This window comes from Manduca sexta, chromosome 17, assembly GCF_014839805.1.
Source record: "Manduca sexta isolate Smith_Timp_Sample1 chromosome 17, JHU_Msex_v1.0, whole genome shotgun sequence".
NCBI lineage: Eukaryota > Metazoa > Arthropoda > Insecta > Lepidoptera > Sphingidae > Manduca > Manduca sexta.
Genome location: NC_051131.1, coordinates 13227346 through 13248553, shown reverse-complemented (window position 1 = coordinate 13248553; position 21208 = coordinate 13227346). Strand labels below are relative to the sequence as shown.

Here is a 21208-nt window from a genome sequence, read left to right as displayed (position 1 = left end):
TTGTTTCCCTGCGTACTTAAACGAGTATTGGCAAGTAAATAATTTAAAATTCACGTTTAGTTAGTGATTGATTCTAGCAGTTGAAAGAAAAACGAAAAATAATTAATATTCACCATTATTTCGGCCTTAAAAATTTTACCAAATTCGGTAAGATGTTAGTGTGAGTGACGGCTGAAAATGATCTACACTAACTCATCTCATCTTTATGAGTTACAATCCAATGGAATGCAGGGTTGTTTTAACATTGCGGTACTAAATAAAACCACATATATGTCTTCTTGAAAATAAGTCTTTAATGTGCATCAAACAAAATAATTATCCCAAAAGATAATTTTAATTTTACACATCCTATGTCACTACGTTCAGGTTGAAATTAATTATTTTGTTTGATGTTCTCAAACTGGAATACAACATTGCTTACGCATTGCTACTTCTTTTTTCATACGTGCACGGCAAAGCACAGCACCTGATGGTAAGTGAAGTGGGGTCCAATAGAATGTCGACGAGTGATGATTACCCCTTAGGCAGTCGACACAATTATGCTGGCCTGTTGGAACCGGATATACACAGGCTGATCCCGGAATGTGACACTTACGTGGGCCATTATGTCGGGTTTTAACACCTTGTGTACAATGGTCGCAATCCGGGCGGATATAAAATATATCCACCAGCAAAAAGCACGTGGAGGCAGAAATAGATAAAACAACTGTACCTACTTTAAACCACCTAGTATATTTTAACTTTAATCTTATGGTGTGAGACATTAGGTGCATAATAAAGGCACTAAGTTCGAGCGCCATATGCGTTAAAATATAAAAATGGGAGTAATTATTTTGATGGTTATCCGCTTAAGTTCTCATCAAAAAATGCAAAATGGATTAATTAATTCATTTACGCGATAACGATTGAAAGGATTTTGATGTGAATAGTCTCAATTAGCATATAGAGTACTTTACATCGATTGCATATTATTGAGAATAATTGATAAGCTCTTCTCCATTTTCCAAATGGCTGGCGAAAATCATCCGTATGATAATATCCAGTGGTACTATTTTCGATAAAAATCATTCGAGATCAAACTCGCCAAAGCTATGCATAAGTCAGTTCGCAGCAGTAAATTTAATCAGGTTGATACAATACTTACAATAGACAATAAGAGAGGTTCGATTCAAACTGCTAAACATTGCAAGAGGTCCTCTGTAGCGGGTGGTATTTTGGGGCTATCCTATATACCCGTATTATGTAATGGCGGAACGTTAAGCGACATCAGGCAGGAGCGGTTGGGACAAGGTGATTTCATTAGCGGCCAGGAGCCATTCCTAATACAATAAAGAGTACTACAGCCCACAAGATATTTTCAAGGTCTCAATTTGGCGGTCGAAATATATATAATAATATCAACCCTGTACTAAATATTGTTCCACTGTTGGGCACGGGCCTCCTCTACTACTGAGAGAGATCAGGCCTTAATCCACAACGCTGGCCTAGTGCGGATTGGTAGACTTCACACATCCGCGAAATTCCTATAGAGAACTTCTCAGGTATACAGGTTTTCTCACGATGTTTTCCTTCACCGTTAAAGGAAGCGATAATTCGCAAAGAATACATACATCATTTTTTAAAAAAGTCAGAGGTGTGTGCCTTTGGAACTTGAACCTGCGGACATTCGTCTCGGCAGTCCGTTCCACAACCAACTAGGCTATCGCCGCTTGGCGGTCGGAATGTTTTGCACGAATTTAACTTCTAATAACTTCAAACTTTGTTCGTTTTAGTACCTATAGACTACTGCCTTCAACCATTAAACAAAAGTAACTGCAACATGACTCCGACTCCGGTCTTCTCTTACTACAAACCAGGGTCTAGATGTGAGATAGAGTTTTGGAGGGGCTGCCCGACCCTTAACAAGTTTCCAGACGAAGCACTATGCTCTCATTACTGTATCGGGAAGTTATTTAGATATCATGAAGAGGAGAATACAATAATTCCAGATAAAATACGTAACTATACGTATCATATTCCAAAAGGTTAGTTTCACTTAAATAGAGCTGGAAGTAACGAAATAATTATCTATTTTTCTCATTTATTTATAAATGATCTTATAAGTCTTTGAGTTATTTCTGACTTTAAAAGTTTTGTAGTTAATACAAAGTGTATTTAATACATACGTAATATTTTAGCTTCTAATATATGTGCACGTACATCAATCAATTTAGCTGCTTCCGATATTGGTGAAGATAAAGTAGTTTGATAAACACCTACATCGAAAGAGTTTGCATGAGTTAATATCTTACAAAAAATACGATTTCTGATGCCAAGTTTACAAAAGAAAGGACGGAGAAGTCACAATTTGTCATAGCTGCTAGTCTCAACATTTAATCTTACTTTCTGCTTTATATTTGAATTCTATGATATTTCAGATCCATGTGAAGGCGAACTCAACACAACTCATTGCAGTGAACAATCAACGACAGTCTATACATTTCATGATGATTATTGTGAGGAAGCAACTTGGTGGGGATGTGAGACGGAAAACAAATTCGACGATGACAAAACATGCGAAGAAACTTGCTTTAAAGAAACATCTTTAAACAAAAATGTACAAAACTGGAAACAACAACTTCATTTATTCCATCCTGAAGAAGTTAAAGAAATAGACCAAATTATAGATAATGTTATAGAATCTGATGTAACTACAGACATTACAAGTACACAGGAGGTGACTACTGAATCGACTACAGAGATTGTAACTAGTGAAACAACGTCTACAGAACCTGTTCAAACTACTGAACCAACAACTAGTGAAGTACCGACAACAACAACAATAACAACGACCGTAGAAACAACCACAACTGTCACAACGACTGAAGCACCAGCTGGAGATGCTGACGAAGTTATTACGACATAATATAATTTTGAGATACTGTCATTAATCCAAATTATAAAGTCCTAAAATCTTTTAAAAGAGTTTCACTCCCCTTCTTTAAAATGTACGGTATTCTACCTCCATGATATATTATGAAGCAGAATATTCCAGTCATTGAAGTAATAGCAGCTGATACTTAAATAACAAGACCTACACGGTACTTCCGATAACCCCTCCTATTTCTAGTAAAACATTTATCAATACTTTATGAAATAATCAAGAATCACGCAACCTGAGTCAGTAGTGGCCTTTTCAATGGAATCAACTCACATAAATTATAGATATCGATCGATGGTACCAATAATTGACGTGATAATGGACCTGGTGCGGACATGTTTATTTCTTTTGATTAGATCGAAAAGGATAACAATCTGATATGAGCTGTGATAGGTTTAATGTGGATGTTAGGAGGTAATGGTATTGTTTAGATCTGACGGACGTAAGACTTCCTGGGGCAAGGTAAATAAAAGCGATGAAATATAATTAGTGTTAAAGAAGTTTAAATAGATTATTATGATTTATAGAATGTATTGTCCATTCCATTGGTTATATTACGCTATAAGAAAATTTCGTTGAACATACGTTAAATTGAATTCCTTCATTTTCGGAGTTGATTGAAATAAATTATTAATATAAGTTCATTATAGCAATATGCCTAAATACTTTTTAGAAGAGCTACATTATTTTGTCCCAAACACAATAACTCCAACATGCCCCCGTACAGGCGTTCTAGTTAATTAAATCAGGCTGTTCTACCCTAGATACCATTAACCCCGGTAAACACATTTATCAACCCTTCCGCGGGGGTCGCGTGACCTTGACCTTGTACCGTGTCGGAGGGGATCAGGGGACTTGTATCTATGCGCTATTGAATAATGTAGAGTTTAAAAATAGATATGACTGCCTGAGGAAACTAAATAATAGACTAAAAGAATAGCAAGTATAAAAATAACTTTAAAAAATGTGTAACTATTGTATTAATATAATTGCCTCGGTGGCGTAGTTGAACTGCATGCGCGGTACGGCAGCGCTCTGAGGTCCTGGGTTCGAATCCCGGGTCGGGCAAAGTGATATTTGGGTTTTTCTGCTCAGTATCAGCCCAGAGTCTGGAATTTGTGCCCGATATAGCGATAGGCTCACCCCATATCACATCATGGGACGGAACACACTTGGCGAAAAGTGGGTGCCATGGTTGCGCCTCTGCATACCCCTTCGGGGATAAAATGCGTGATGTTGTGTGTGTAATATAATTTTGCACACCGTTCAAATGGTCATACAAATTATATCATGTTTTTAACAAAATAAATTGATTATGTTGTTAAAAAGGTTTGGGAACATTTCATTTGTATGAAAAGATGTGGTCTCAGAAATGTAATTGTGTCATTTTTGAGAACGGAAACCAGGTCGTTCGTAATTTTACAATCTTCAGCACTAATGGAGGTGTATAAAATAGTATTTGTTACATTCAATTATTAATGAAGTCTCTATTCATAGTGACTACAACGTTATTTTTAGCGAACGCAACGTAGATAATTATTATGATTTTAAATAAATAAACGATTAAATTTAACTTTTTTTTCATATTAATCTAACCTTTTACACGTTGCATCTTGACTACAATTTTAGAAGATAAAATTAAGCTTTAAACATAACTATTATATCTGTCTGAATAAGGTAAAAAATTATGTTATTATAGAGGTTTGTTAGAATTTACAAATTATTACATAACCCTCGCTCGACCGTACAGGCAGGCGAAAGGTTAGCGGTATGACGCCACGAGATCTACCGACATTTCACGAAAATGGCGAAATATCTTCAACATTTTGTACAATAATCTACGTTTGAAAATTAATGTGTGCTTAGAAAATACAAATATAGAAGGTTTGGGTGGAAAAAAAGATGCAAAAAGAGCTTTGCATCGGCCGGGAATCGAACCCGGGCCGCCCGCGTGGCAGGCGAGCATTCTACCACTGAACCACCGATGCTGATGAATGTAGTGTCGTAAAAGAGCTTCTAATCTGTAAATTTTAATATTAAAATAAATCAAAGCTAGATAGTATCATTGCATAGTCGAAGCCGAATCACTTTATTTATATTAGAACAGTGTCATAATTATTATCATAAAGATTTATTTTTTTACGTTTTTTTACCAATCTTTCTCCACTATCGCTATTAAAAGTTTTAGCAATGATTAATAATAACACTTACATAGTTAATTTGTATAATACCTCGGTGACACAATATAAATCGGTGGCGTAGTTATATTACGGTACGACTCCAGTGCTGAGGTCTCGGGTTCGATCCCCGGGTCAGGCGGTGATACTGGATTTTTCTACTCAGTATCAGCCTGGAGTGTAGAGTTTGTGTCCGATGTGGCGATAGTCTCGCTTCCGCCACATCATGGGACGGAATATGCTCTACGAAATCAAGTACACTAGTTGCACCTCTGCTTACCTCCTCGGGAATAAAAGACGTGAGTATGTGTGTACAATACAAATAATAAATAAATATTAAAAAATGATTAAAAGACTTCCAATAGATCGATCTGTAAATTATTGGGGGAGAGCTATGTTCAGTTACATCCTGCGGCTGATGATGATGATGATTAAAGGACAGCTCTATTAATATTTTATATACTAGTCAATCAATGTGTCAAGACAATTTATCTGAAAAATAAGAAAGTACACAATTCATCGAAAAACTCAACCATTACTAGAAGGTTCGAAGCACGGGTGTCATAGTCAGCAATGGCGTGTCACAATTAATATGCTTACATACAATATGTTTATACAGTTGCATTTCAACATGTTTCGGAATCATTCGTACATAGCGACACAGTATCGGATTCCGTCAGTTTATATCAGCATAACTTTTTACTAGTTTTTACACGCGGATTTGCCTGAGTAAATGTTCCTGGGATTAAAAGTAGCTGGTGCACCCAGAAGTGGTAGCTTTATACAATGTTCCAGTCAGGCTTTTTGTGTATCGGACCCCGCAGTCAACAGTGGGGGAAACCAGTGAATGGGGTACTGGAATGCTCTGCTTAACGACTGCAGGGGCCTTTTAGTCGGCAGGACGGTTTATACCCGCGAGTCCGGCATAAATCAGAGAAAAAACCAGAGTTTCTTACCCGTTCACTCTGGTGAGAACTGCTTTCCGAACTGTGGTAGAGTTAACATAGATGGAATATAAATAATGTACCACATTTTACGGATTCAAATAAATCATTTCATTTCAAAATCCGTAAACAAATTTGCCCGTGTTAAAAAAAGAGGCCTGGAGAAAGTTCGGAGAGGTACCTATGTGTGGGAGATCAGTATAGGGGAAAGAGAAGGAACCATCTTGGAATGGGCGGAGGTGAGAAGGCCATGAAATGTTCGCGAGCCCTCATAGGCCTCAATATGAATGCAACCATGAGGTATACATTAAACTGTGTGCCTAGGGCCACGACAAATGTCACCCAGTGTATGGGCATGCATTCGGTGTGGACAAAGAGAGCCCAGGAATTGGCTCTGGGGGCAGTCAGGTGGGTTCATTCGTGCTGTTGACAGAATAAGTCGACAAACGTGCCTACGTACCAATTTGGAACTTTCCACCTGGAAAAGTTGTTAAGGTCTTACTAATTAGGTTTGGGTGTACCTATATCAAAAATATTGGTATCTAATGCAACCTCATTTTATATTGTACAGCCTAGGTGGTCTATATTGCTGCAGAAAAAAGATAACTATCCGCCTGTTTTAGTTATTGTACTGAGGTTTGTCTCTACCAAATAAAAGAGAAAAATAATGAGTTAAGTTTTCATTCCAATCCTTCCTCCTTTGTAAGGTATATTTTTAAGCATATGGCAGTAACCCGAGGCAGTCATTTTGTTAGAACAAGTGCGCATCGGAATTCAGTTTAAGTCAATAGAAAGTTCGTTAACACTTTATCTTTGGTAATATTGGTTTAATGTTTATGTTATCTTCCGCTAAATCTTTTTAATCATTGTGATAACCTAATAGCGGAAGGGCAATAACTTCGTTATCTGTACTGCAAAAAATACGCAATTTACTTGAATTTAAAAAAAATGTTTTAGTAACATAAGTATTTCACTAAATAATTTAGTTTAAATACACAATAAATATTAAAAAGGGTATTTAAGTTGAGAAATAAAGAATGTAGAGTTAAGATACAAAGTTTTAATATATTGATTTTAGAAAGGGTCTATAATTGTAGACCTCACAAAATAAAACTCAACATATATATTCGTAGTTAATAGGTTTTAATATTAAACAACATTCTTAAACCTATCTAAAGTCTAAACATTAATAGGAAGTCAATAAGTTTATACAAATATAAAATAAGAAATATCTTTCATCTGGCGATATCAAGTTAAATACTTCTTTACACATACAATTATAAAAACAAGCTATAATTTAAATTAATTAAGTATATAAGATAATGTGGTATCTATAACGGAATTAACATTTTTATGATAATACAAACAGTTGATGGCAATTAAATCACATTTTGTTTTGTTTTTTGCATATTTTATGCGTTCATCGACATTGATAAAGTTAAAGAAATGTATATAATATTTTTATATATTTTAGTTCTCTATACAACTACAAGGTGGCGCTACCTACTTGGTGACGGAATAAAATGGCGTCCCCCGAGCAGCTGATCGACCGCATCCGACGCGCGAAACATCGTCTAGAGTCGTCCGACTTGAATACACGGCCAAACAATGACTCAGTCGCGCGTTGACTGGCCGGTAAGAACATCGCGTCTAGTCTAGAAAAAAAAAACGATGATGTTCCAAACAAATGACAGCTTATGATTTTTTTCAAATTTGGAACGCGAATGCGCCAATCCCGGTTGCGTAACGGTGACACCGCATGTAGTTATAGAATTATATCGATTGTCGAGATGTTCTCGCGAATGTGGGACAGTGTTAGCAGTCACTGTGTCTAGGTCAGACGCTTTTCGGACCTGAACCTGTGGCGGTGTTTATCTTATCGTACGGTGCAATTATTTACGTGTGCTTTTTTGTGAATGAACGGGAAGGAGTCAATGACATAGTGTCGTGTTAGAAAAAGGTGTTTAGTGTTGTGTTTCTGTTATCTAAATAAACCATGTTCGGAGTATTTATGAAACGCTGGAAACCTAAAAGGTAGGTGTTTTATTGTGGATTGTTAACGTGTAATATTTACGTCTGGTTCCTTGTTAACTCCGGTAATTACAGTTTTCGTAATGACTCCGTAATCTGTTAACTATTGTACACACACATGTAAAAGTGTGAAGTGCGTAATATTACGATCAAAATAAACAAATACCAAAGAGGATAAGTAATGTAAATAACTCGATAATTTTGCATTATTATTTATATGTCAAGTATTGTAAAATATATTATGATTATAAACGAGTAATAAAAATAAATTTTGGTACTTTCTTTTTAAATTTGCTGCGAGAAAATTATAATACATCTATAATCATATTATTATAAATCCATCGATTTACAACACCACCATTTTCCGGAAATAATTAAAATATATATAATGCTTATCTAAAAACTCGTTAAAACGACAATCACAAAATTACATCAAAGAAAGAATGAAACCGTATAATAATTGTTATTGTGATTATTGTATTAATCGTATTGACGTTCATATGTCCTTGTTGATAAAATATTATTTAAAGAGGAATAATAAAAAATGTAAATAAAATTCAACGTTAAAATCTACCGCATTACATGCCGATTCCTCTCCTTTGTAAACAACATTCCGAACCGTGGAATTCTAAATTTAAATAAATGAACGGTAATTTATTTTATTTATACTTCATTTCTTGTTCTTCTATTTACTGTTTTTTATTTTAATTTGTTCATAATTCGAATTATTTAAACTCCTTTGATGATAGAGTCGCGTCATAGACAATATAGTTCGCGGTATAAAAAACGAATGGAGCAATTCGACCAGGGTCCAGGATTTCTATTGTTTCACAAAAACCTTCAATTATTTATAAATGTCAATCGGATTTTGGTTCCAATTAAAACGTTTCAGTGAATATGTGAGCCATCTGTTCCGACTGATTTATAGCATTCTTACACCTTTACGGCGTAAATTGTCTATGAAAATTAAAAGGGCTATAACAACTGAACCGATTAACCAAATATCATAAATATTCGATGCTCTATTGAACTCAATTCTATTGAAATGCACACTAATTCTCTGAATAAACTGTGACTATTTATTGAGAGTCGAAACCCAATTTACGAATTACTTAAAGCTGAGTTTAACCCTAATCCTTTAACAATTTAGTTTCGAAATCACCTTATAAACTCAATCCCTGTTACCCTACATAAATGATTAATTACAATATTATACAACAACAATTAAAAAGTACTTCATCCGTTAAATCCGATTTAAGAAAGAAAGTTTGTCCGCGTCATTATTTTAAATGAATAACATTTGTGTTAATTGATTATTACGAAGATTTATTTATGAAAATAATCCGATTTGGTTTAATGCTTAGATTTTATTGTCAGATGCGTTCCGATTTTATAATGTATGTGATGTTAAAATCGATGGGACTTTACAAATGTGAATTTTAATAAGACTTTTTTCCAGAATACTAAGTATTTTAAACTATGCATTGTTCTTATTTTTTGTTTTATTTCTTATTACATACTCAAGTATGTTAAAAAAACTGTACGCGCATAAAACATCGGTAATGCTTACTTTTAAAAAATCTTTCCGAAATCATATTCCAGTTATTTAGTCATTTTAAATTATCATTTACATTTCTACGTAAATTAATTTGACTGTTTATTACATCCACATTGCAAAATTATCAAGCCCCGTGATGGCCCAAGGCAAATTCGTGGAATAGAGCTCCTCGCCAGTGCAAAACTGGGGGACCTTTTAGAGCTCGCTAGTGCAAAATCCGTAGACCTTTTTTGATAATAAGACTATTTTTGTTTGCTGAGTTATCGCCTGAACGTCTAGCTTTTCTACCAAGGCCCTGAAACAATTCGGTTCTCTTCCCCTAGGGTCGAAGGGGTTGTAAACTCCCCTAGATACGCTTCCTATCACCCCATATAATAGGTTTCATTACAACATCGTACACATTACTAGTAGGCCTACAATAAACAAACTATTGTGTCAGATATAGGCTACGTTTCTTAAACTCTACTGCGGTTTCTATGAAAGCCTCGCGTGTGGTTTCCTGGGTCGGGTGGTTTTATTATTGGGACATCATTCCGTGTTTGTCCAATTCTCTACTGTAAAGGATATTTCTGAATTCGTCAATACTTATTACGACTAAAAATAAACAGTTATAGGACAGAGTGATTTAAATTTTTATAAATAATACATTACCTTGGCTTTTTATTTAATATTCTATTAAAATTCTTTTCCAGTATAAAAAATTGTCTATACAATTAAGGAATAGAGAAGTTTCTTATCACAATTTTTAAGATCGATAGTTCTACAGCCTTCTACATACAAACAATCTTCATAATGCTTTATGTAGAGGCCTGAATATCTGAAGGGCAAGACGTCCATTAAACAACCGTTACTTGTAGGCATTTTTGCTTACTTACTGAGTCAGCTAATGCAGGGTGTCGGGTTCGACGTCCGACGAAAAAAGTTAATGCAAGTCATACGCGCAAATTGGGTGTATCGCGTTACGTACAGATGTACCCAGGTACGTTAAAAGCGAAATTATGTTATGGTTTGAAGATATGTTTTTTTTTTATTCTTGACCAATAAGGTCATTGCTTATGAAGGCGCTACGACAGTCTAGAACGAAATTATTAAGCCGTTTATGGTTTTAATTTCGTCACGTTAGATGTTAAGTCTTAACCCAAAGGCACACACCTCTAACTTTTCTAAATATTGTGTGTGAATTATCGCTTGCTTTAACGGTGAAGGAAAACATCGTGAGGAAATCTGCATACCTAAGAAGTTCTCTATAGGAATTTCAAGGGTGTGTGAAGTCTACCAATCCGCACTAGGCCAGCGTGATGGACTAAGGCTTAATCCCTCCCAGTGGTAGAAGAGGCCCGTGTCCAACAGATGTTGTCTTATAATTAATAGTGCAGTTGAGCGTCGATTAGCCGAATTAACTGGGACATGGTTTCGGAAAGCTGGTTTATTTGGTTCGAACTGTATTCTTTTATGTACACACACGGCCTTTATCTCCGAAGGGGTAAGTAGAAACGCAACTGATGCATTCAATTTTCGCCGAGCGTATTTCGTCCCATGATTTGGTAGGGGGCGAGCCTAACGCCATATTGGGCATAAATTCCAGATTCCAGGCTGATACTGATTAGAAAAATCCAATATCACTGCTAAACCGGGGATCAAACCCGAAGCCTAAGCACTGCAGTCGTTCCGTAATACAACTACGTTGCCGGGGCAGTCTTTACTATGTCATTATATTACATATATACTATTAAAAACATACACGCATATTATAAATCTCGTTTATCAGAGTGATAAGTATTTTCATACAAGAGTCCTGTTACATGCAGGATTATTTCCATAAACGATCTCAATCTTAATTTTCTATTCGATTTTGAGAAATAACATTAAAATAACTTATTTGTCAGCCTGTCAAAAAACCTCTATTCTGATTGGTCAAATTTTGATTGTTGATTGATGATGAAAATGCGATTGGGATCCCCAATAACAATCATGGATATTGGGGATAATTATCAGCTGTATCACGTTGGATAGAGTTGGAATAAAAACAGCCGGTTTGTTTCGAAACTCAAAATTTCTCGTACAACAATTACAATCAATATGTAACAAAGCGAGAGAAATGATCGGTATGTGAATACCTTATCAGTTGTCAACGCACTTGAGCTAGGCGCCTAGATTACACGGGTTATCTAAACACCTACATTGCGTTGACGTGTGTCAGTTTGATCAGCACACATAGATACGAGTGAAATTCATTTTTTTTGGCTTAATGGTAAGTGGGAAGGTTACATAGAATGGCGACTGACGCGAGATGATTACTCCTCGGCAGTCGACACAATGCACATTATTGTGCCTGTGTAAGAAAAAATACTTTAACATCAATGGTACTAGGCTGGCCGAGCTAGCAATTCATGCTGTAGACAAATATGTCCACAGTGTGTCTCTACATATTCTAAACTTGTAGAGCAACGCATAAGTTATCGCTTTAGATCATAAAGCCACAGATTTTTCAATCTCCGTATCTAGGAAATGATGGGAATATATCACATATCGTTGCTCATCACGTATAGGGAATCACAGCATGGGATACATAGCCAGTATTGTGACTGTCAAGTTTATTTATTCATAGTTCATTGCGCTCAGCGTACTCCACGGTCGATATCCACTTTGTTTCGACCAGGTGTTTCAACATACGTATGGTTGATGTGAAGCCGCGAAGAAACGAATTATTCACTGCTGTATTATTTTGAAGTGAATGGAGGAGTAACAAAACTGCATTTAGACGTTAAGAACTGTATGCAATGGATAATTTATTCGACAAATGATATGATTAGTGTGTTGGTATAACTGTGGGGCAGAAGGCGTGCTTTTTTAGATAAGGAAGTTTGCTGAAACCTCTATACATCCTCCCTCCTTAATGCACCTTCCCTTTATAAGTAAGAAATGCTTTAAAAAATAAAGACTTTTCGCCTCTATTCTCGAAGGATTAGGCAGACGTCAGGGCATCCACTTCTCGATATGTATGTTCCGTCCCATGACGTGACAGATGTGTACCGTCACATCGGGAACAATTTTTAGATTCCTGGCTGATGCTGAGTAGAAAACCCAATATCACTATCCGGCCCGGAATTCGATTCTGGGATTTTGGAATGGTGTATCGAGCACACAATATAACTATGCCACTGAGGACTGAGCAACGCTTATTTCTTGATGTCCCAGCAATCGGATACAAAAACGTAATTCAACTACATCTGTTTTTAAATACCATAATTGTCTTGTAGGGGTTAATACTTTTTACTCCTTAATGACCAGCCAAGCTGTAACATCCGGACACAAACATCTTAATTGCAGGAATATTTTTAATTTACCATGGATATTAGTCGCTCTGGCTACAAAGAGCTGTCATCGCGCCTCCAGACCCTTCACAGGGCTGTCACGTACAGGAAGATAGCATCATAAAATTATTATTTACTATGTATAGTCAGCCATATAAGTAGCTGACCAAATTTAATACTTAGAAACGCCTATACGTTTTAAGTATAATTGATTTTTTTCTTTTCGTGAAGTAAATCGTTTTTATTCTTACACAAAAGTGTACAGGCTATTTGAAGTTTTAAATTTTTTCCAGGCTATTAAAAGTTTTCAAAGATGGGACAAATTAGAATGTTTAATAAACTTTTACTGGTGTTAGGATATAGTTTATATCCGTCGGGATAGCAACCGCCGTACACAAAGTGTTAAAACCCACTATAGCGGCCCATGTATGTGTGTCATGTTCTTCGATCAACCTGTGTATTTCCGGTTCTAACAGGCCGGCATAATTGTGTCGACTGCCGAGGGGTAATCATCTCTCGTCAGTCGACATTTTATTTGGACTCCACTCTACTTACCATAAGGTGCAGCGTATTCCCTCTGTCGTGCTCTTAAAAAAAATATAAAAATAATAAAAAAACTTATTTAAATTGTAAGGATCGTGAACAAGGTAGGGGCCACAATTTTATTGAAATTACTTATACTTAAATTATGAGCTGTTCAGTTCTGGCTTCTTACAAAAACATGTTACCATAAAAAGCAAGAAAATAACTCATTATTCGGTTGTAATTTACTCAAAAAATTTCAATATTACATTAAAAATCTTACGTATTTGCACTTATTTTTAAATCTCTACTTTTGTTAGCATGCAAATATAAAGTAGATATATTTATTTTTAAATAAAATAAACAGTATAAATGACTACTCAATCTACAAATCTTAACATAAAAATAAATAACAACTCACATTTGGAACCCTGTATCTCATTGTATGGAAAGTCACACAATATCGTAAATCGCGCTGGCAGCCCTACAATACAATCTATTTTTCTAGTGCTGCCCTCTAGCGCGCCCACCTGCGGAGATTTTAATTGGAAATTGGCCCTCTATTTGTAAAGCTCACAACGTTGCGAGCCTGCGCGCTGGGTGGTCGCCTTCTTACCTTTAATTATACTCACATGTGAGTTATTGAGAATTTATTTACAGAAATGTGATAAATTGCATTCAATTTGTCGTGTAAATATCGTAAAAAATCCGGATGTATTTATTTGTAAGGTCAAGTTGTTAAGACAGAAGCCTTGGAATATTTATGGCTTAATTTATTGCCTTCAGTTTGCTTTTTATTTAAAATGCCAAATAAGTAAAATACCATGAAATTTATTAAATTATGACTGAATGATTTATTATCTAGTAACTTCGAGAACTATCATTATAAGCTCAATAAAAATAGTCCTAAATCCATGTCACAAGTTAGTTCATTCACTGATTTTAGCTTTACTAGTCTTCATAACTCTTTTTACTCTTAATGACGCGACGAGCAAATTGTCCTCCTAGTGGATCATCCTCACCCATAAACGGAAACAACTACTCGTTCTTTAAATTAAAAGGCACTATAATATCTATAGATTTACCATAAAATTATGGCATAACTCCAAAGGTACCTTTGCGCTTCCAATAAGAAAAAATATAAATGTTATTTAAAATGAACTCTATCTTCATACGGATCTAGCCAGGAGGGATTGTGTTTTAGCTTCGCAAGCGAGCGCGATCGCTGCCTTGGGCTGGGAGGGAGCCCTCACAAATTGTGAAGCTTAATAAATAGTTCATTCAAAACCTATTTTGAATGTAAATTGAGTGCTGATTGTAAAAGGAAAGTATTGATGGTTGTTGCTTAATCATCAGGATGGTTTCAAGGTAAATATATAGTTTAGTTTTATCTTCAACTGATAGGCTTAATTGGTTTTATAAATTGCGAATATTTTTATACCATTTGCTAACACACATAGAAATAGTTAAAAACAGGAGCTCAAGTTATTTTGGTTGATGAGTGAGAGCTGAGGACAGCTTTATAGAAGATATTTTTTGTCAAGTAATAAGTTGCTACAAGTAACACACTGCAGCTACAGTACTTTCTTTCCTAATACCTATCCTTCATTCATGGTTCTTTAACATAGTTTATATTTGTAGCCTATGAAGATTAGTTATCATTGATTCCTTCCTAACCGAATTTCGGCCACGGCGTCCAGTCTCATCGGAGATCAGCGAAGTACGCAGTGAATATTATTGTGCACAAATGTGTGCGCAATAGACAGGTGCACTCTCTGTTCCTTAACCCTCATAGTACGGCAAAACGGCAATTCGACATGACCGGAGAGAGCAGGCGCAGGACCAACGGCTTTACGTGCTTTGACATTAATGAAAAGTACACTAAGCGGGGATAGCCTAGTTGGCTGTGGAACTGACTTTCGGGATGAATGTTTGCAGGTTCAAATCCTAAGGGTATACACCTCTGAGTTTTATAAAATGATGTGTGTATTATTTGTCAATTATCACTTGCTTTAACGGTGAAGTAAAACATCGCGAGGAAACCTGCATACTTGAGAAGTTCTCTATAAGAATTTTGAGGGTGTTTGAAGTCTACCAATCCGCACTGGGCCAGCGTGTTGGACTAAGGTCTAAACCCTCTCAGTAGTATAGGAGGCCCGTGCCCATAGTAGGACAATATAATATAATACAGGGCTGAAATTATTATTATTAAATACATTAAATACATTAGAGTCAAGACACAAACTTACTCGGCCTACGTTAATAACAAACTAAATCGAACTACAGTACTAACAATAGTGATTATCTGTTTAACTCCGCATTTACAATTACTTAAACAAATATGACAAATCAAACATTTATTCAAATGTAAAGAACAAGGTTGTCTCCTTGATTTGGCAATTACGTCGTGATGTCACTTGCGTAAATCTAAATTTATTGGATCTTAAATCTTGTGTTTGTGCAAAAATTTACGCATAGATACTGAGTAACTCAAGGTATTGGATAATCTGGTACGGATTTAGGGAGAAATGAGTGGCAAATTGATTTTCTTTTATTTTACTTTACTAGAGTAGTAATTTAGGTCCAATATGGCAATAGACTCGCCCCTATCATGGGACGGAACATACATAACCAGACCAAAAAGGGTTCTGGTTGTACCTCTGCATTCATGAATAAGAAAAATGATGTTTGTTTTCGTTTCTTTTTTATAGGACAGCGATGTAATGTAGTTGAAATATAATGTTCGGTCCTTGCTGATATTTAGTATATTATCAGAATTACATCGCCCAAGAAATAGATACACCAAGTAATAATGTTTTGTTAAATTAATGATACGGAAATAACTTCGCCATCTATCATCATGGGACATGTACACGTCTTGTTCAGGATTAAATAGGTCATGTAATGTTCAGTTCGGAATTCTACGGTGATTGATATGTGTGGAGTGACAGAGGATGTAGTTACCAAAATTGAGAAGGGTATGGGTGGTATGGGAATTTGGAGAGGATGGATGATAGGAGACTGACAAAAAGGATTTATAAGGCGAATGTGAATGGAAGAGCCGGTAGGGGTCGACTGCACCGAACCTTCGAATGTAGGATATCTGATATACTTAACAAAGGCCAGATCAAAAGTACCCGAACCAGCACGAATGCATGAAGATTATGCATATAATATTTTTAAATGTCATACTATTATTTTGGCGTAAAGACTTATTTAACTATTATAATTAGAGTTTACATTAGCATTGTAGCATTGGCCCCCACCTACATCCAATTACGTCCCCGAATCAAATCAAGTTTCTCACTTAGGATTACATCACAGTTAATTTTACGACACGGCACGAATCGACCGCGACAGCCGAGCGAAACTCGGATGACTAATTTAGATAAATGATTGTATCCAAATCATTACACGGCTCGAGATGACTTCGCAAATATCATGTCAATAGTTTTGTGTACGGATACTTTCTCTAAAGAGGTAGGCAGAATAGGGTACTTGCGGTTTGCGAGAGTTGATTCTGTGATTGGAGACGAACTGATTACGATTTTGAGCATAAATTCCGATTCTAATAGCATGTTTAAAAATAAAATATACTGTACTATACCGTTACAAATTTAATCAATTTGTAAAAAAGACTAAAGTGAATATTATGTCGAAAAACTTTAATATTTCTTGATCATACTTTCCCGCCTTCACACCCACCACTTTGTAAATATTCTTATATACTATTTATTGATTATTAGATAGTGACTAGTAATTGTAGGTAATACAGAATTTATCCTTCATATAATCGGAATTATAAAAAATACATGTCGAATAGATAACCACTTCCTTTATTGAAGTCGGTTAAAAGACTGGCCGTGTGATTGCTTTATCTCCTCATTTCAGGCTTTTCCTTTGTCCACTGCTGGATAATATCAGTACAAACTTGTTTTAGCTAAGAGGTGGTTAAGAATTGCTTAAATAGCAGTCACATCACCGGTTTCCTAGTTTAAACCTTATTAAGAGGCAAGATGCGGGTTTGGACTTACAGCTCGTGTAAATTTGTGTTTTAACTAAGCATAGCTTTGCGAATTTTTTATAAGACTGTATGACATTATCTAACTTCTATATTTTTCCATATAACAGTTGGATAGAAAGGCACTATCCATATTTTATAATGTATTTGCGTATAAGTAACGTATCGTTTGCGAATTACTTCCGACTTTTCTCTAAACTTCCTTGTATCGCATATCAACATTTAATACTTCGTCGCTTAATCGCTCTAGCGGCACCGTATATAGACATTGGGTTTTTTCCAAATGATTCGACTTCTGACAATTTGATTAGTATCGATAATTTGTTTGTTTCTATGTTACGCATTGCTAAATAGACCACATACTTATCCTCTCGAAAATAACAATTATTCGAACCGTAGATGTAAAATAAAAAGGGGAAGTTACGGACAATATTTAAGTAAAAATATTTTAATAGCCTTTTTGCCCGCTATTACTGTATAAAATTTTCAGGCTAAAAGTTTTCCGTTATAAAAAGTCACTTATATATTTTCCCGGAAGCCTGTGTTCTTCCCAGGGTCTCAAACTGTTCCATACCAAATTTTATCCTAATACGTTGGGTAGTTTTTGGAGTTTAACACACGTTCAGGCAGACAAATTCAGCGGGGACTTTGTTTTATAATAAATTTTTGTATAACTTTTTGAGAGGAACAATCCCGTCATACATCATTGTTGCATAACTTTAACCGTTTACGCAGCGCACGCAACAGAAGCTCTCAAAAATAATATATTTTCCCCGATTTTGCAACATGTTTCATTACTGCTCCGCTCCTATTGGTCATAGCGTGATGATATATAACTTAGAGCACTCCACAAACAAAGGGCTAGTCAACACAAAAATAATTTTTAACTTCGGACCGGTAGTTCCTGAGATTAACCATTACTGCTCCGCTCCTATTGGGTATGGCGTGATGATATATAGCCTATAGCAATCCACTAACAAAGAGCTATACAACGCAAAAAGAATTTTTCAGTTCGTACCGGTAGTTCCTGAGATTACCCATTACTGCTCCGCTCCTATTGGGTATAGCGTGATGATATATAGCCTATAGCAATCCACGAACAAAGGGCTATCCAACGCAAAAAGAATTTTTCAGTTCGGACCGGTAGTTCCTGAGATTAGCCATTACTGCTCCGCCCTATTGGGTATAGCGTGATGATATATAGCCTATAGCACTCCACGAACAAAGGGCTATCAACGCAAAAAGAATTTTCAATTTGGACTGGTAGTTCCTGAGTTAGCGCGTTCAAACAAACAAACAAACAAACAAACAAAACAAACTCTTCAGCTTTATATAATAGTATATAGATTTTACACGCCTTTATGACACTATTACTGTAAGAAAATTTGTCGCAGCAGCAACATCCACGCTTTTAGATAGAAATACACTTACGCTATATTCGCACTAAACTATAAATATATGATATATCTTATGTTTACGCGAATGTTAGACATTAAAATTAAACTATCTTATCCCATTTTTCCAAATTTTCTCCTGACGTTTCTCGTCGACGTCCTCCCCGTAACTACAAAGGCTGCAGCCTTCGAAACGTTCGGAAAAAATTAAAATTAAATACCGCGATAAAATCCGAAAAATTGTTTAATTTAAACTATGAATTGATAAAAAAAAACTCAGAAAAGTAAAACTGTGATTTTTGGTGAAATATTCGTTATCTACAGGTAATTTTTGGCACAATACATACTAGAGTAAAAACAGAGTATGTGGTATCATTAATAAATTTTTAACGCAATATCAAAATGATCCTTTAGAAGATCGTAGACTGGAAATTCATAGCTTTGAATCCCAGGTCTAAAACGATTTAAATTTGTTTTTCTTTTTTTTTATTTCTTTGAATAAAAAAGCGAGCTTGCCGTTCGCCTGATGGTAAACGATACGACCGCCCATAAATAGCAGAAACACCATCCAACCCATGAATTACAAAGTATTGTTTGGTATTCCACTGCGCTCGCCATCCTAAGACATGAGATGTTAAGTCTTATTATGTCCAGTAGTTACACTGGCTACAATGTCCTTCAAATCGAAACACAATAGTAACTACACACTGCTGCTTGGCGCAGAAATAGCATTGCGGTGGTACTACAGGCGGACTCTCACATATGAGAGACCTACCACCATTAAAATTACATGGGACTAAATTGCAAGAAGATATGAGTTACCTGGCCGGTCGTAAAAACTCAGCCAAATCATCTGCAACACACTATTACACCGACCGATAAGGAAAAGTTGAAGAATTCGACATTTATGAACTTGTATGGGAAATAGTACAAAGCCCTCAATGATAAGTATTATCAGTCGCGCAAAACGGTTACAACCAGATAATGTTTCTGCACGTATCAATGTTTACATCAATATAGTGCATATGACAGGAAAAATTATATTTACTTCACGGCAGATATCTTTAGTATATGTATGTAAGAGGTATATCCAACCAAACTCGACGCAAAAACACCACTGGAAAAGTTACGGGAACTTGGAAGACTTATTCCAGTTATTTTTGTTTAAAAACCAAACAACTTTAATTTTTTTTTAAAACGATTTTAAAAATATTTCTCTAAGATTAATCTAAAAGTATATCCTTTCAAATAAAAAAATAATTGTCCAAACCGGTTAATAAATGACTGAGTTCTGCGGTAACAAACATATAAAATATACGTCAATTGAAAAAATACACCTATTTATTTTTGCATTAATTTATCTATTATAAGTAGGTGATTGTTAAGCTCATTTATTTTCTATAAATATTTATAATCACGAAGTTGATTTGCAGCGATTGAAGGAAATATATTAAACATGTAAACAATGTTGTGGGAATAAAAATAAATGCTAAGACCCTCTGCATATTTTTTTTATACGAGCATGGCAAAACGATTCCACTGCACCTGATGGTAGGCGGAGTAGGGCACAATAGAATGTCGACTGACGAGAGATGATTACCCTCGACAGTCGACACAATTATCCGGCCTTTGGAGTCGGATATATTCTGGCTGATTCGGAACGAGACATACTTACGAGGGCCACTATGGCGGTTTTAACACCTTGTATACGATTGACTCTATCTGGCAAATATAAAATATATCTTACCACCAACAAACATATGTGTATAGGAACACTTATTCATCAAATGGACACGTATTACGTAGTATTTCTTGTAAATCGCTTTCGTCATGAAAATTAGAACAGTGCAATTACGATAGATTTCCTGATGGAAAAATACAAAACTAGCTAAAAGGGTCACAGGGTATATTAAGATTTATCCGGCAGCGACTAGCAAAGAGACTACGGAGGCCGTGGTCAAGACCGCCTTGCTACAATCACTAATGTTAATAGAAACAAAATAAATCTTTTTGATTTTTGATTGACAGAGATGAGTTTACCGTTGCCTGATGGCAAGCGATACGACCACCTATAACCAGTAGATACACCATCCAACACCTTGAATTACAAAAGTATGGTTTTCGTATTCCACTGCGCTCGCCATTTTGAGGCGTTAAGTCTGATTATGTCCAGTAGTACACTGGCTACAATGCCCTTCAAATCGGAACACAATAGTGACTCCACACTGTTGATTAGCGCATATTGCGGTGGTACCTGCAGGCGGACTCTCACATATGAGACACCTACCACCAAATGTATGCGAATTACATATCATATTGATAAGTTA

General features: G+C 35.8%; 2 protein-coding genes and 1 non-coding gene across 5 annotated transcripts in view; 2 read left to right on the top strand and 1 right to left on the bottom strand.

Moving 5' to 3' along the window:
* The window catches only part of LOC115450491, a 475244-nt gene that overhangs the window by 24063 nt on the left and 429973 nt on the right, over window positions 1-21208 (top strand). For 2 of the 3 annotated variants that reach the window (XM_037439711.1, XM_037439713.1), the window contains exon 1: window positions 7672-8075. The exons of the other annotated variant lie outside the window; for it this stretch is intronic. In XM_037439711.1, the coding sequence (XP_037295608.1) occupies window positions 8038-8075 (38 nt within the window). In that variant the 5' untranslated portion in view covers window positions 7672-8037. Of the gene's footprint in view, window positions 1-7671; window positions 8076-21208 lie in introns of those variants that run through there. 3 annotated transcript variants of the gene reach the window in all.
* On the top strand, window positions 1773-3001 carry LOC119189584 (the record flags this gene model as incomplete). Its single annotated transcript, XM_037439715.1, is given in 2 exon segments — window positions 1773-2024; window positions 2418-3001. Coding segments are annotated over 2 exon segments (740 nt in total), but the record flags the coding sequence as incomplete, so codon positions are not given.
* Window positions 4838-4908, bottom strand: Trnag-gcc. Its single transcript has one exon. It is a non-coding gene; the product is annotated as a tRNA-Gly (tRNA).